Source organism: Carettochelys insculpta, chromosome 16 (genome assembly GCF_033958435.1).
Source record: "Carettochelys insculpta isolate YL-2023 chromosome 16, ASM3395843v1, whole genome shotgun sequence".
NCBI lineage: Eukaryota > Metazoa > Chordata > Testudines > Carettochelyidae > Carettochelys > Carettochelys insculpta.
The window spans coordinates 27176423-27192487 of record NC_134152.1 but is presented as its reverse complement, the minus strand read 5'-3'; the positions used below and the strand labels follow the sequence as shown (position 1 = coordinate 27192487).

The 16065-nt window shown below is 49.3% G+C and overlaps 2 protein-coding genes across 13 annotated transcripts in view; one reads left to right on the top strand and one right to left on the bottom strand.

The window, feature by feature from the left end:
* Nucleotides 1–964: 964 nt before the first annotated feature.
* MAFK (MAF bZIP transcription factor K) lies at nt 965–16028 on the bottom strand. 10 transcript variants are annotated; one of them, XM_075010407.1, is made up of 4 exons: nt 15843–16028; nt 5517–5717; nt 4657–4736; nt 965–2904 (listed from the first exon to the last, which is right to left on the bottom strand). In XM_075010407.1, the coding sequence occupies exons 2-4, from the start codon at nt 5548–5550 to the stop codon at nt 2470–2472; spliced, it is 549 nt and encodes a 182-aa protein (XP_074866508.1). In that variant the 5' UTR covers nt 5551–5717; nt 15843–16028; the 3' UTR covers nt 965–2469. The 10 variants fall into 10 exon arrangements, with proteins under 10 accessions (XP_074866508.1, XP_074866512.1, XP_074866510.1 ...); XM_075010411.1 differs by lacking the exon at nt 15843–16028 and adding an exon at nt 15470–15582; XM_075010409.1 differs by lacking the exon at nt 15843–16028 and adding an exon at nt 7555–7765.
* LOC142021517 (lysosomal alpha-glucosidase-like) overlaps nt 12877–16065 on the top strand; it is a 33169-nt gene continuing 29980 nt past the window's right edge. Inside the window, exon 1 of one of the 3 annotated variants that reach the window (XM_075010399.1) lies at nt 12877–12973. The gene's annotated coding sequence lies outside the window, so the exon portion shown is untranslated. Of the gene's footprint in view, nt 12974–15577; nt 15695–16065 lie in introns of those variants that run through there. The other 2 variants (XM_075010400.1, XM_075010403.1) reach the window with 2 other exon arrangements.

Here is a 16065-nt window from a genome sequence, read left to right as displayed (position 1 = left end):
CTAAACTTATGCAGTCACAAGAGGACTTCACAAACAATACCCTTCCCTGGCCTAGGCTGCTAATTTTCTGTCCAGTTTAATGACAGGAGCATCTTCCTTTATCCTTTTCAGTGACTCTAGAACACCAGCTATTTTTCTCTGCCTTCTCCTTTGTACCTTAGTCAAGAACACTAGCTCGCCAAACTCTTCTGAATATGAACATTAGCCAGGTCCTCCAGTCATGTTAAACTTCAGCAGTCTGCTTTTTCCTCATCTGCTTTCGAACTGGCATCTTACACCCCACCACTCTTTGTCCTACTCTGAACACCAGGCAATCCCTTTTCTTTCCTACTTCAAACCCTCAAACATTAACATAGCTACTTTTACACTGACCTGGAAACTGACTTGTCAAAGAACAGTGGACTCTTCACAGGGCTGCCCTTTGCAGAGCCACAACTATCCTTCAGCACCAGAAGGCCTAACTACTACTCAACCCCAATTTTACCATCCCACCAAAACCACCAGTTTCAATCCTGTCCTCCATGCAACTCTTGGGATAATTTGCACCCTCATAAGAGACGCTGAATTTCAGGATTGTCTTCAGACGGGCTCTCTCAACTCTGCCAACACAAAACATTGCAGGTTTTTCTACTCTTTGGAGCCCTGCTTTAATGACTTGAGATTGGGCTAAGAATCTTTCTTCCTCTTTTCAACTTCTACCCAGCAGCCCAGACCACATCTTTTGTGGGCAAAGACCAGTGTACATGGCCCCTGAGGCTGGGAGGGCCACTGTCGTAATAGGTAAAGGCTCTCGCCACCAGTCTGTCACCTACAGGTTTAACCTCCCTAGTCTGGCATCCCTGGGACCCAAGCAGTCCCAGACCATGTATTTTGCTGGACCAGGGTGGTCAATTCTGCCTCCCACCCCCAACTCCTGGGCTCCCCTCCCCACTGTCACCCTGGCTTCCAGAACCCCCCTCTCCCACCCATGTCTCCAGCCACCGGCTCCCAGTCTCCCAGGTTACAGGCTCCTGAAGCTGTGGTTTTGTGTGCAGCCTTGGCCACAGCTTCCCAGGGCCACTGTATTCCACCTGGCCCCAGGATAAGGTGCAATGCTTCCCAGCCAGGGGTTTCTTGGGGCCTTGTTGCTGCAAGGCGCTGTTCCCCGCCAGGAACTTTGAACAGAGCTTGGCCACAGCTTCCTGCCCAGCCCCAGGGATGAGCTGCTGTGAGCCTGGGCTGCCAGTTTACCTGCTCAGACTCCCTGGCTGCTGCTGATCCCCCCTGCTTGCTGCCAGACCAGCTGTGGCTGCCCTGCCCTGAGCTCCAGACAACAGTCTGGCTGGCCCCTCCTCCTCCCAAGCCCTGGGACTTCTCGTCCTGCAAGATCCATGGTTCTGCTGGAGGACAGATGGTGCTGGATGTGAGAATGCTGGACTGGGGCATTCTAACCCATAGGAGTCCCTGTTGGCTTTGATCTTCTTGCACATATGCTATCGGCCCTCTGTTCATGTCAGTGCTTTGAAACTCATCTTTTTAGTACGCTCTGCAGAAACACCTTTTCACAGTGCTGACTTCTAGAAGAACAACTCTTCCCACAGCCACCCATTCTGTCTCAGTCCAGTAATATCTCTAATAGTTCTCTCTACGTTGCCCGACAGACCTCTAGTCCTAAATTCTACTGGCCTTCCTCCTGTGAGCTTCAAGAACCTCTGAATAAGCCACTATTTCAAACCTGTGGATCATGTGGAAGAAATAAACTTCATAAATATACCCACTGTACAGGCACATCTTGGGGAAGGAGCTCTTGTAGATTTCACCTGGGGTGGGGGGCTGCAATTTAGTTTTATAGGCCACACAGGTATGGGGTGCAGTAAAACATGTAAAACCAGTCACCAGTAATGGGCTGAAGACAAGAAATTCTCCTAACGGGTATGGTCTGACCCAAAACAGATTACCCTCTGCATGACCCACCCTCGTCTTCTGCCCCACTACATGGTTTAACGGACTCTGCTTCAGGGTTTCTTCCTCTGCCATCGCTATGAGGGTGGTGGGGTGAGAACTTCTTAATGGGAGCTGGATGTCTCTGAAGGAAACTCTTCTCTATACATTCATCTCACATTATTTCTACAGTCCATCTGTTACCTGGCTCTTGAACATCATTCACAAAGACTCCTCCAGGATCTTCTTCCAACTGGGGAGCTGCCCACAGCCTGAAGGGGGTTGGGGAGGCTGGGGATGAGGAAGAGAGCGCTCAGATGAGGTACAGAGCTCAAATCCCAGTCATAAGAGCTTCATGGAACCATTAAGTCACGGAGGAGCAGCCAGTTACGTTCCCTTTTGGTGACTTTGTTTTGTGTTTTTTTGCACTTTTGAAAGAGAAGGAATTGTTATCATGCCAATTCTTGAAGTGACCAAGGACTCTGGAGCAGTGCTTAAGAGTCCCTTCCCCTTCCCTCTGCAAGGCTGCTAGTTCCCCCATCCAGGGCACTAGGACGCTGCTGAGAATGGCACCGAATTGGACGAAATTTCGGCTGATTTCACAATGGTGATGACACTAGTGGTGGCAACTTTGGTTGGAGTAATCGGCCCCCGCGCAACGGTACGGGCAAAGGTCTGCAGCGCCTCGTACTTAGAGCGCAGGGCATCCAACTCCAGCTTCATGCTGCTGTTTTCTCGGGCGAGCTTCTCCACCTCTTGCTGCAGCTCGACCCGCTGCCTCTCCAGCTCCTCCTTCTGCGTCACACGCTTGATGCGGCAGCTGGCAGCATAGCCCCGGTTCTTGAGTGTGCGCCGCCGCTGCTTCAGGCGGATGACCTCTTCTTTGGTGAGACCCCTCAGGTGCTGGTTCAGCTCCCGGACGGACATTGACACCAGTTCATCGTCGCTCAGCACCGGGGCATTCTCTCCCAACTCCTCCTTCACCTGCAAGAGTCAATTTCACAGAGCTAGTCAAAGAAGGAGCAACATGCTGTCGAGCAGCCATCCCAGCTAAAGCAAGAAAACCACCACCCTACCCTGCAATAATGGAACCCCATTCATATCAACGTTCCCTCTAATCCCTTCCATCCTGGTGCAGAATAAATTACATGCACCAAGGCATGTGTGGATGTGCACCACCAATGGAAACACAAGACCTAGCTGCGGGCCTTCTGCTCATCAGCTGGGCTGCATCGGAATCTCTCCTGAACAGCTGCACAAATGGTCAACTTACAGGGAACACGGATGCACACAGGACCTCTCAGACAGAACAGGCCCAAAGCACTTTACCAGCTACGCAGACCACGGAAAAGCAGCCGTCTCTGCGCGGTGGGTGGCAGGTATTTCAGCACAGTTTCTTCAGGGCCTAGAAACCACTGTAATTGGAGCCCCTCTTTCTGCTGACATTATGCAGCTATCTTCAGTGGGGCCCAGCAATGGATACCTTATCCAGACACAAACATGCTGACTGAGGCAGGTCCAGGGGACCATGGGCAACTGTCTCAGGGCCCAGGACTCTCAGCTGCCACTGCTACTGCACCAGCAGGAGGGCAGCAGCTGGAGCCCCATGCCTTTCAAATTGCTGCCAGAATGCTGCGCAGCATCCTCCGGGCAGCTCTGAGGCCTGTCTCATGGCTGAGGGAGGGGAGGAGGCCACAGCATGCCCTGGGCAGCTATGAGAGCTGGATGCCCCAGCCTCACACCTTCCAAGAAAGTGAAGCTGAGCCCCTACCATCGCTATGGGCAGGGGTCCCCTGTCCCAACAAAACTATGAGGAAAACTGTAGGGAGAGTGGAATAAAATTGCATGAGCTGAAACATGCCCCGGGATCTTTATTGCAAGAGTCAAGATTGTAGTTTAACATCTCATCTCCAGCAGCACTGTGTGGCTGATCAGGCCAAGGCTTTCAGTGCTGACCCAAGAGAAAGAATAATGTTTAGTAAATCAATACCCACACTTCCTGTGCTTTGCGCATTTCTTTTCTGAAGGTCTCCCATCCATGTGCTGGGCAAACCCAACCCTGCTTAGCTCATATGACAACATCCTGACATGTTCAGGCTGCGGGTCATGTGCTGGGCCACAGTCTAGGGAGGTTAAATAAGGCAAACAAAGGAACTCTCACTCTCAACCTTTCCATGGGTATTTGTTTAGTTCTCGCCGACAATTATTTGCAGAATTCTGAAGGTGAAAGAACATCTATTGAGAATGCAGGACAGCGGGAGGAATGACCCAAACAAAAGGGCATTTCTAACAGACTGATCGGCAAAAAGTGCCAAGCTCTATGAAGAGTTCACTGCCTACACCGACGTACAGATAAGACATCTGCAAATGTGTCTTCCTCATCAAACAGGCACATGCCCCTAGCAACCACTCACTCGCAGGTCCATGTAACATTCTGTAATGCTGTCAACACATCTCAAGCCCTGCCAGGCTAGAAGAATTTCTTTACTACTAACAGGGATGCCCTAGTCAATGCAACAATCCCAGAGACTCTAGTCTTCTCCTCATTAAATCATGAGTGCACCCCTTCCCTTCCTTCACAAGTGCTCCCCAGCAGATACCACAGAAGCATTTTGACACACTAATTTGCAAACGGAAATCCTAGAGGATAAATGGCTTTTGGCACTTTAGGTGTGGTTCCTTAACCTCTCCCATTTACCAAGAATCCTCCCAGTCAGGTTCCCGCCACAGCCTTACCTTTAATGCCTTGTTTGGTTTGGGATTAGTCGTCATAACCTGGGCAAGGTCTCCTGGACAGAACTGCTCAGAAATTGTAACTGGGAAGAAAAAAAAAACCAAGATTTTCAAAGGGAATGGGGAAGGAAACAGACCCAATGTTTGAGACACAGTGACCCATTCTTTACAGCACCATGAAAAGTTCTAGAGGTCCACAACGGCTCACTACCTAAAAGATGAACCTTTTAGGACCACTGAAAGGATTCAGAGAGGATTGTCTGCCTCCGGCCACATATAGGAGGATCTTCTTTATACCGACCACAAGTCAATACAGCTTGTTTGGATTACTGAAGTTGAATGGGGCATCATCTTTTAAATTCTTGGTAATATTTTAGCTTGGAACAAGTGTCAACAAGTACTCCAGCACTGATCCACAAGTCACAATTGTACTGGCTACTACACACTACCTTGGCAACACGCTACCTCACCTCTAAAGGTTAGAGAGAAGTTTAGTCCCCATGAGGCAATCAGTCCTTCATCTGCTCTGTGGAGGATTTTGAGATGCAGAAATCCAGCCTCTAGGGACTGGACTAAGATCATCAGCTCATTTCACAAGACACCAAAAAGCCATTGGACAGTAACACCACCATCAACCCCCTCCTATTTTGGCCATTACAGACTTGGACTGGCTTTGATCCAGCAGCCTGGGGAAGAAAACTCCATATTCCACCACTAACCCTTACCCACAGCCCCTGCACATAATATATCACTTTAAAAAAAGACACATCACATTATTAAGACACAGGATGAGTTTCTGTGCCTCCTGGCAGATCAAGACTGTTGCTTCGCGTTTGTTTCACCCTAAAGCTGCGAGAAGTCACCTGTCTGATAGTCCCAGAGGTGCGTCCATGACATCAAGCGCGTCCTCTGCTGAGAAGCTGCCCTTCACTCTCACCTTTGCTGCTAACCACTCCTCTTCAATCAGCCCCTTTGAGAATCCACCCGGCTGGACCTTGTTCCAGAACCTTCACGCCCACCAAGTTGGAGAGATGACATCGCCAGTGTGACTGTTCATGATGTATCTACCACAGGAGAAGGCACTGCAGCTGTGACATCATAGCATCTGCCTATACTTCCCCCAGCTTCCTGGCTACACACGCTGGGGAGGGCGCGAGGGCTCCAGCTCTGACACAGAGGCCGTCCCTCCCAAGAAGCAGCTGTAGTGGATTTCAAAGGCTGCAGTGGTGCGGGTGTACAGAACACACAGACAGTCTGGCGGGAGTCCTGCCTCCCCCCTCCATCCCATTTCCACGTCTGCATCGTGTCACACATTCTAATCATTCATGAAAAATACAGCCAAAGCATCCCAAGCATGATTCCCTTCTGATAGTTGCCATGGTGACCTTGGGAAAGTAGCCAACCCTGAGACAGTAACCATAGAAACAGAGAAGCCCAAAAGCAATAATGACTTCAGGTCATGTCTGTGCAAAGACATCATGAGGTCATCAGAGAGTAAACAAACTCATTCATATCTGCAAACAACCTGGAGGTGGGAGGTCCAAGGGCATATGAAGGTGGGGTGCAAGGGATGACAGGGAGTTGTGTGGGTAAAGGGGGCTGGCTCAGCTCAGGCTGCTTTTGCTTGAAAGGTACCAAGCAAGATCCCTCATCATGTGACATGCCCACAGCGCAGGTGGAGGAACAACAAAAGGAAACAGAGCCACAAAGTAAAGGCATTTCCCTGGATTGCAGAATGTCTCCAATAAAGTGTCTGATCTCTTTTGCAGCCTGACATGTAGTTTTTCCATCTCTCCATCTGTAAATCTCCTCCCCATCCCACACCCCGGTGCCGATCACGCTGTACACCAGCCAGACAAGCGAGACACACCTCGTGATGAACAGGCCACCTAAAGCGACTGGTACATGGTGTCTCTTGGGCGGCACCTCACAGGGGTGGTGCATTGTGTCGTATGACACCCCATCCCGACAACAATGCCAACTACCCCCACCTCTTCCCCAGGAGCAGGAGCCGACTCAGCTAAAACCACTAAAAACCCCATGGACAAATGGTCCTTATTTCATTACGGTCAGAGCAGCAAAAACCCACCATGGAGGGCACAAGGCAATGGGTTCGGAGCTGGAGTCTGACCTGTCTTCTGCATGAAATACAACACAACACACACAGTAAGCTAAGAAACCTGAGGGGGGAGCAGTAACAGAGAGATAGCCCTGCTAGTCTATATACTATCAAAACAAAAACGCAGCCCAGCAGCACTTTAAACACTAATTAATTATAAATTATAAATAAAGAATAAATTATTTTGTTCATCTTTAAAGTGCTACTGGACTGCTTTTTTTGTTCTGAGGGGGGAGGATTGAGTATTCTCTCTCACACACAGACATTTGTCCAGATACCGCTTCTCCCCCTTTACAGTTCTCTTCTATCTCATTTCCCAGTCACACTTGATAAGCACTAAGCACCCTCGCACTAGTGTGCTCCTGCTCGAGCCAGAGGCACAAGTACACACCATAGGCAGAGAAAGGAGGAAGGAAAGGCTCCTTGTCCTGGCCAAACTGTCCCAATGAGCAACAAGCAGAGCAGCAAGTTGCCTGAGTATAAAGGAAATAGGCTGCAGCCCCCTCCTGTGTGTGCACGCGCATCTCTCTCTCTCTCTCTCTCCACACACACACCCCTGAGGCCTTGCAGTCACTCAGTGCCATAGCTATGCAGTGAGTCACCAGCTGTTTATGAAGTTGGAGAGCTCACATTCCCACAGACCCAGAAACCCTTCCTTCCCTCCCCAGTCCCCATCCCTACAAGGAAAGGGGCACAACCACAGTCGCCAGCACCTGGCCCACTGAAAACGGAAAGGGGAAGTCAAGAAGGGGAGGGGAAGAACATGACTCTGTCACACCCACCGATTACACAAAAAGCCTTTTGATCCTCACCCAGTGAGTCTTCAAAGCCCTTTCTACACCAGCGGACGGAAAAACTGAACACGCAGCTGGCTGCTCAGAGGGGGAAAGAAATGTGGAATAGAGCAGAAAGCAAGTGCAGAGGATGGAGACGCCCCCGGGGGTCCTGTCTGCCACCCAAAGTAACTGCTAATTTCTCAAAGCCTCCTGCCACTCTGTGTGATGTACCCCTCTTCTGGGCACCTGTTGCTGTGTGCTCTGCTGTTGGCTGAAGGGATGTCTATTTACACTTCACACCGCTTAGAGGAAGGTCCTAGACTCCTCCATGTTTGGTACAAGACCAGGCGCACTACTGAACACAATTTAATACAGGCCCTGGCTGTTGCAAGTGCTATTGAAATAGATGCAGGAGCTATAATATGCCAGCCTTCATAGCTGCGGGAGGGGGTCAGTTTTAGCACAGGATCCTTCCCTATTGCCTTTTGCTCTTTAAATAAATGGCAGCTTGACAATAAAATCGCTATCTTCTGGAAGAAACTAGCATGCTCTCTGAAATCTTTTAGGATCGGCTCCCCTTTTAAGTGTCCAGGCACAAAGACAGGCAGAACACCACCAGAGTCACTACATTGCAGCTGATGAAGCAGGTCTCTGCCCAAGGACGCTTATGCTCCAAAATACCTGTTAGTCTAAGGTGCCACAGGACTTCTTGTTGTTTTTACTGGGATTCAGATGAAGGAGTGGGGAGAACTCAATACACAGGTGGTGGTCACTAGATTACTTATAAACAACAAGCAAAATCAGCACCTGCAAGAGGACCTCACCCAGGTGTTTGGGTCTTGCATAAGCAGCGATTCTCAAATACTGGTCACTGCACAGACACTGGAGTCAATCCACTCGTATTTGAGAACAGGCTCCTACTTGACAGTTTATTATTATACTGTTAAAAGCATCAAGATAGGAACACTCAGGTAACTGAGTATCCTATGACAGATTTACTTCATGCAGTGTGGCCTGAGCAAAAGATTTTGAACCATGAGTTCACCTGTAACCCTGACAATATGCACTCTTAGGATTTGAGCAAGTTACTTGACTTGCAACTCAATTTCCCCATCTGTAAAGTGGGGATAAAAAAAACTTAACACAGTTAATATTATTTATTACTGGCCACTTAAGAACATAAGAACATAAGAATGGCCATACTGGGTCAGACCAAAGGTCCATCGAGCCCAGCATCCCGTCTGCCGACAATGGCCAATGCCAGGTGCCCCAGAGAAGGAGAACAGAAGACAATGATCAAGTGATTTATCTCCTGCCATCCATCTCCTGCCCTTGTTCTGAAGGCTAGGGCACCATACTTTATCCCTGGCTAATAGCCATTTATGGACCTAACCTGCAAAAATTTATCAAGCTCTTTTTTAAACCCTAATAGAGTCCTGGCCTTCACAGCCTCCTCGGGCAAGGAGTTCCACAGGTTGACTGTGCGCTGTGTGAAGAAAAATTTCCTTTTATTAGTTTTGAACCTACTACCCATCAATTTCATTTGGTGTCCCCTAGTTCTTGTATTATGGGAAAAGGTAAATAACCACTTACCACATACTAAGTGGTTAAAATATGCCAGAGTATGTGGCATCTCCTGTATGCAGACTGCCACCCCTCCCCCACAAAAAACAAACACAAAAACCAGAGGACACCCTAGTAAAAAGATATAGTGCTACAAACATTCAGTTTTCAATAGTGCAAAGTGCATATGCCTTACATGAGTGTCTGCAAGGCTCAATATAAAAAGCGCGATCTGATCTGTATAAACATTTTCTTACCCTATTCCTTCTTTGTTCTGTTACCAGCATTTGTAGCCTCATGTTTAAAGTTAGACTGTACCCTTTCTGGAGCAAGGACTATGTTACACGTGTAAAAGCTGCAAGGCACATTTCTGAGCATACTCAGTAATGTTCTGTCCTGGTCAAGGGACAAGTGTACCTACAAGATTTGTTTTAAATATGAATGGGAAACAGTGCTTTTATTGGAATTCTACAAAGAACCCCAGGACTAGCGTTATAAGGTTCTCTCTCTGGGGCTGGATTTACATCTTATGCACCCAGAGGCACAGCATTTTCAGCGCTTCCCACAGCTGACCTGCATGTCGCCTAGTTTTAGAGCTGGGACACCCCTAGAATGCCCCCCAGCACATGCCCACTGTGTCAAATTGAAAAGACAACCCTACTTCTGTCTGTACGCTTGCAATTGACTCCCAGATGGATCCTATCTCACAAGCATCCTCATGAGAGCGCTCTGCTTATTCAGTCCAGGATCTCAAGTTCAATGGTTTCAGACTGGCACATACCCCGCTTCCATTTAGTGTGTATTGCTGTACCTCTTCTCTTCCCCACCTACTCAGCCCAGACACCCCTCACTAGTGGGGTGAATTGGGAAAGGGTTGCTGTGGGAGGAAAAAATGGGTACAGCAGATGAGGTCAGAATTTGTTTTTAACAGCACTTTTCCCAGTCCAGTGTTCCCAAAGCACTTTCCAGGGGAAGGTGTTTGTGACCCTGGGTCACAGTGTAGCTAAAAGTAGCCACAAGTGCACTTGTTTGTTGCTCATACACAGACTCGTGTGTTAAAACTCACTCTACAACATAAGAGAACATTGGCAGCACATAAATTAGCCAGCAGAAGTACCAGAGTTTTTTATCCTCCATTCGCACATGAAGCAGCTCGTACAGTAACGTGAGACTATAAAACCCTTGCCCCAAGCAAGTCAGCAAGAAGAACTTTTCCCTTCCTAAGGAGCAGACATTTAAGCGGGATGAAATTCTCAATTTTATCTATCACCAGTCGATAATCTCAATTAAGCACAGAAGATTATGCTAGCAATACACTCTATTCAGCCACACTAAAATCCAGCGAGATCAGTTTCAGTGAAATTCTTCTGTGACTTACCCAAACTTTCAGTTTATCCACAAGCTATTTTCAACTCTTGGTATTCTGATTCCTGCTTCTGCCTTTAAACCTCCTTTACGATTTAAAAGGCTGGCTACTTGGAGCTACTTAGTTCATAGCTAATGGCCTGCCCCTAAGTCAGAGGTCAGACAAACTGCTGCTGCGAGAAGCTGAACAGCCATGCTAAACCTGGCCCCTGCAGAGCATTTCAATTTGACAACTGTTCGCATCCAGCGAGAAGCGTACACTTACCCAATGCCTACCGTCACACCACCACAAGCCATACGTGAGACACCTGCAAGACAGTCACATCAGTTAAGCATGTCTACAAAGCTGGCCACATATCCACCAAGGACATCAGGGTCTAGCAAGTGAGGGGAATGGCAAATGCTTAAACCCTGTGCACTGCGCCACGATTCCTTGGAGACACAGTACAGATTCCCAAGACACTGCAGTGTGGAATGCAGAGAAAATCTTCCCTTCCATCACTCACAACCCCTCCTCCTGCTCTAACAATCCTCACACACACAGAGGCAGACTGACACCTGTCATTCATCTGTAACAGAGAAGCGGGGAAGGATACACGGGCAATGTGAATCACACAGACACCAAGCCCATGAACAGAGAGAAGATACGGAGGAGGGATGAGTCAGTGTTTACTGTTCTGTGCATAGCTTCTCTCTAGAACACTCATCCATCTAGCCAGCTTTCCATTTCTCTTACGGATCAGAACAAGCAACAAAGAACAGAGTCAGGAACCTTCTGATTGAACCCGAAAGGCTACTGTAACATGAGTCTAAGACTCAATCTGGGGAAGCCTGGACAGGGATCACACAGTCTTCAGAGGTTTCATAAACAACTGAGTCAGATGCTGCAAAGTCCTTGTGGTGACAGAGCAAAGGATTCAGGGCATCATGAGAGCACGCTTGTGTCACATTATAGAGACTTTGGAATTTTCAGGAAGGGAAGACAGGGAGCTACTGAGGTCAGATGTACTGCAGATAGTGTCTGCCACAAAAGGTCCAGTGCTCATGTGCATTTATAAAATATAGCAATAAACACAAGAGTTTTACTAATATCAGTTAAATCTCACACCAGCTCTGGTGGGGAAGGAAATATTCCATTTTACAGACACAAAAACTGAGGCCCAACTGAATGAAATGATTTGTTCATGGCCACGGTGGGATTTAATGTCAAACCTGGGAATAGGTTTTATGAATTCATGCCTCTTAGTCATCCTGTGTGCCACATATTAAAATCACATCTCTTTCTCAACCTTTCTAGTGATAGTTAGTAAGAAGAAAAGATAACAGCTGTTACACAGGCTCCCATATGTTACAAGGGAATTTGCTGAAGATCTACCCCTTGCTTCAAAACCAAGCAGCAGGATCATTGCTTTCATGAAGGAGTTTCAGGGCTTTATAATCAAAACAATGGCTTCCAAACATGAACTAGTGCAGCACTATATCTGCCTGAGTCTTTAGGCAGCTGAAACGATAGCTCAGCAAAAAGTGAAAGCTCAGGTGCTGAGTTTGGTGTTTCTTGATAACGCAGCTAAAACACCTGCTAAAGATACAGGTGTATTTGTGGGATAAGTAAATGAGACACCATGCCACTTCAGCAGCCAAAACTTCCACTTGTCAGAGCTCCTTGTGAGCTTTGCACTTGAGCAGCTGCCCAAGAGAGTTTCAAATGCCACCTATCTGATTAGCAGAGCACCCACAGCCAGCAGCATGTGTTTCTACTAGGGGCGCACATCCACATGCCACCGTGCACAGAACAAAATTTATTCTGCCCAAGGATGAAAAAAGTTAGCAGGAACACTGTCTGGTGTCCCGCCTTCAGTGCTCAAACCTCTAATATAATTACACTTTTTCAACTGAGCACCCAAACACTGACAATGTGTACTAGACTGACAGTTTATAGTTAATTTAATAAAGACAGTAATGTATAAGACTGCCAATCTGATGCAGAAACAATGGACACTAAAGCACGGTATTTACGGGAAACTTGTGAAGTGCACTGCCTTTAAATACTCGAAACAAGAGTTTGTGGATTCCTACTTCCATATTCTTGAGATACTTTTGCACTAGAGTCTGTGTTAACCCTAATGTTTCAAAGAACATTTAACACAATTAAGCCTACGTGTGAGTACAAAGCTTCAACAAGCTTTACCAGTTGTCTGGGATTTTACCAAGAGTCCTGCTAATTGGATCCAGCACAGCCCCTCCTCACGCTCCCCTTCTGTAACAATCATCTCACTAGCAATTATCCTCCACATTCTTCTAGGTACAAACAGGGTTAATTTTCTCTCCCCCCCACCCCGGCCCAGTCATGTCCGTACTATGCACTGCCATTGGATACTAGAAATGCCCATCATGGTTAGGAAGGAGAAGAGGAGGCAGGCTGCTCTGCGTTACAGTCTACACACGGAAGGGGAGAGAAAGAGCAGGCGTGCGGCTCCATCAGTGGGAAAGCAGCAAGGTAAATAAATTCAATACTAAACCATGGCGGCAGCAGCATCAGGGAACACACTGGCTGGGCTAGTGGTGGTGGGAGCATGGCTATGCCTCTTCCCCAAACACAAGGCTCAAAACCCCACAAAATGGGGTGCAGTTTTCCATCCTGATGGACAGGAGCATTTGCTCACTACCTCTCTGTTCTTTCCAGACCCAGCTGTGCACTAGTGAGTAGCTGTTCCGGGTACAGACAGGTCAAGATGGCTCACAGAACCCTTAAGCCATTTTGCCCAAAGGGGTTTGCTCCTCATCTGAGATCTCACAGCCTGTTTTCTGCTGAGATCCACAGAACAGGGCCCTTCCCTCCACTGAGCGACACTCAGGAATGGGGGAGGGAGGCAGAGAAACAGCCCTTGGCAGCTGCAGCAGATCTCTTTAAAAGTTAACTATGAAATGCTTTGAAGGTTCTGAGACACCTCCATGCCCTTCCTTTGTCATTCTCCCCTGCCTCCCTCCGCATGTTTCTATACCTTGAACCACTTCCTTCCCTGTCTGCAGAAGATAGGGGAATAAGGTTCCCCCACTGCCCCATTTATTCTGGTCCAAAAATCCAAACTGATTGGTATCCTGCACAGTCACCAGGCAAATCACTCTGCAGAGCAGGAGCTGTGAATGTTAAAGCTCCCTCCCTCCCCTCACCCCAATCTCCATCGAGGATGTAACCTCTGAACTGCTGGAGAGCCATCTGTTTTGAGATGTTCCCCACTTCCAGGTTTAGCCCACCTCAGAGTCCTGTTCCAATAGCCAGACATGAGATGATGCACACCTATGTATCCAAAAATGGGTGGTGGGATTTGTTAATAAGGGGGCATTTTGCCTCCTCAGAATTCCCATTCTCAGCCAAAGAGACCCAGGAAACCAAACGTGCATTTCTCACGTAGAACTGAATGTTCCTAGTAAACCAGAACAACCCTAAACAAACAAGTGTGTTTTGTAGGGAGAATAAAGGCCCTCAAGATGCAAACCGCGAGTAGTAGAGATGCCTGCTTTACGGTGTTTCCAAATCCTCAGTGCTCCAGTCAGAACTGTGGACCCATACTGCTTTTTAATCCAGAATTCTCAAGGCTCTCTTTGTACTCCAGCCACTCACAGGGCACAGCTTTGCTAGAACTGTTGTCAGGCAGCATTCAGAACTAAATGCAATCTCTATACTTGTCCTCTGCCAAAAGTTTTTGGCTTTACTGGTGATAGAAAACATCCCAGTGCCTGTAGGAAGAACTACTAGCCAGTCTGACCCAAAATGCAAGGCATCTTATGTTACCAAGACCATCCCTAAATCCAGAGGATCTTCCGGTGTCAGGGGCAGCCATGTGGCAACATGTGCTTGCATAGGGTTTCAACACCCCAGGAGGTCCTATGAAGATGCATCCCTTTGTCACGGACAACACAATCCGAATTATTACAAAAAAAAACCCTAGGGATATGCAGTTCCCTTTAATAATGTAGTAGTAGGATTTGCAGCAGCAGCATTTGAATTCCAGCAGTTACCCTTTCTCAGGTACTTGCTATGTGCCACCAACATGTATGCATGCATACACTTCTCTGCATGTCATCTGAATGCTTGGTGATAGAGCTGCAGGAGTTCTTTAAGGGGGCAAAATGAAATTAGAGATGAGCTATGCACAAATGCTAAATTCAGAAAAGCCACAACTCCTCAGAGGTTACATCAGCGCTATCCAAATTCTGAAGGATTTAACTGAAGAGTTGCTTTGCTGAAATCATGCTGCTTGCTAACCCTGCACTGTGCTCTAGTAGTTGGTGCAGTCCTTCCAGCCCAAATATTAATTCCTTTCAGCTATCCATGCTCACTCAGACTAGGTATGCACCACACACACCTTACAATGGAAAACCGTTGCAAGGCCCGCAACCCTTAATCGTACTGGAGCTTTCCACTGATGAAACTTTTGTCATTCACGGGGGCGGGGGGGGGGTGTATTTTCTTCAAACCCATGAGACAAAAAAGTTTTAATGACCAAAGGGAAGTGCAAATGTAGCCTCAGGTCCCAGCCACCATCCCTCGCTACTTTCCTTCCTGGCCAGGCCTTCTGGACTCAGCTAGCCTCCTGTCCCACTGCCCCGGTTGCTAGGAGCTCTCAGGTGTGAGAGAGGTAGCCGAGTACTCAGTCTCTTCCTCGCCTCAGATAAACAACCCTTCCTGACTTCCCTCTTCATTTTTCCCGAAACTACACGGCCCTAACACCCTGCCAGCTCTCCAGCGCCCCACCAACACACCCACCAGCCAAGCGCTGATCCCAGCTACGTCTGGGATCTCCTCTCCAACACCCTCAGGCCACCTGCAGGCTTTGGCTGCCCCCCCCAGCTCTCCCCCACCGTCCCCCAGCCTCCTCCTGCCCCCAAGGGACGTGAGCAGCGCCGCCCAGGCCGCACGCAGCCTCCTGTTCGCCGCCCAGATCCTGCCCCCCTCGCGCCTGCCCCAGCCCCTCCGGTTCCCGCCTCTCACCCCGCACCCGAGCTCCGCTGCTCAGCCTCAGCCCGACTCCTGTTCCGCGGCAGCGGCAACAACAGCCCAGCGCAGACCTGCTCGCTGCCCGCCGGCGCCGAGCGTGTGCTGGGGCCCCCGGCTGGGCAGCCACGTGGGTGAGCGCCCCCCGCCCCGTGCGCGGGGCCGACCGCGGCTACACCCCCCGGGCCGGTCGGGGGCGGGCACCACGTGTCCCACACGCTGGTGAGTCAGCAGTTTTCCAGCCGGTGCCACAAGCTGCCCCCCGCCCCCACGCGGCGGCGGGGCCCGGCCCGGGGCTCCGCGCGGCCCGGGGCTGCTCTTCCCCGCCAAGCCGGGCACGGCTTGCCCCAGCCCGGGGGCTGCGTCTTACCTGGGCCCATCGGGAGCGCGCACAGGGGGGAGGCGGCGGTCGAGGCGGGGCCGCGCGCGGGGAGGGGGAACGGTGGCGGGGACGCGCCTTTCAGCATCTCTCCCTGGGTGTGCGAGTCGCGGGAACAACAACAAGCTCGGCCCCCCCCCACCTCCTCCAGCCCCGGAGCCGACCAACCAGGGGCCGGACGGCTTCCGGGATCGCGCGTCACGCCTCGCGTCAT

Bases quoted from the DNA above. Each gene is read 5' to 3' on its own strand.
- MAFK (XM_075010405.1), bottom strand. From the start codon at position 15,939: ATGCTGAAAGGCGCGTCCCCGCCACCGTTCCCCCTCCCCGCGCGCGGC. The intron at 4,737-15,842 runs GTAAGACGCAGC...TTTTCTTCCCAG, and splicing joins CGCGCTCCCGATGGGCCCAG to TTACAATTTCTGAGCAGTTC. The intron at 2,905-4,656 runs GTAAGGCTGTGG...TGACTCTTGCAG, and splicing joins AACCAAACAAGGCATTAAAG to GTGAAGGAGGAGTTGGGAGA.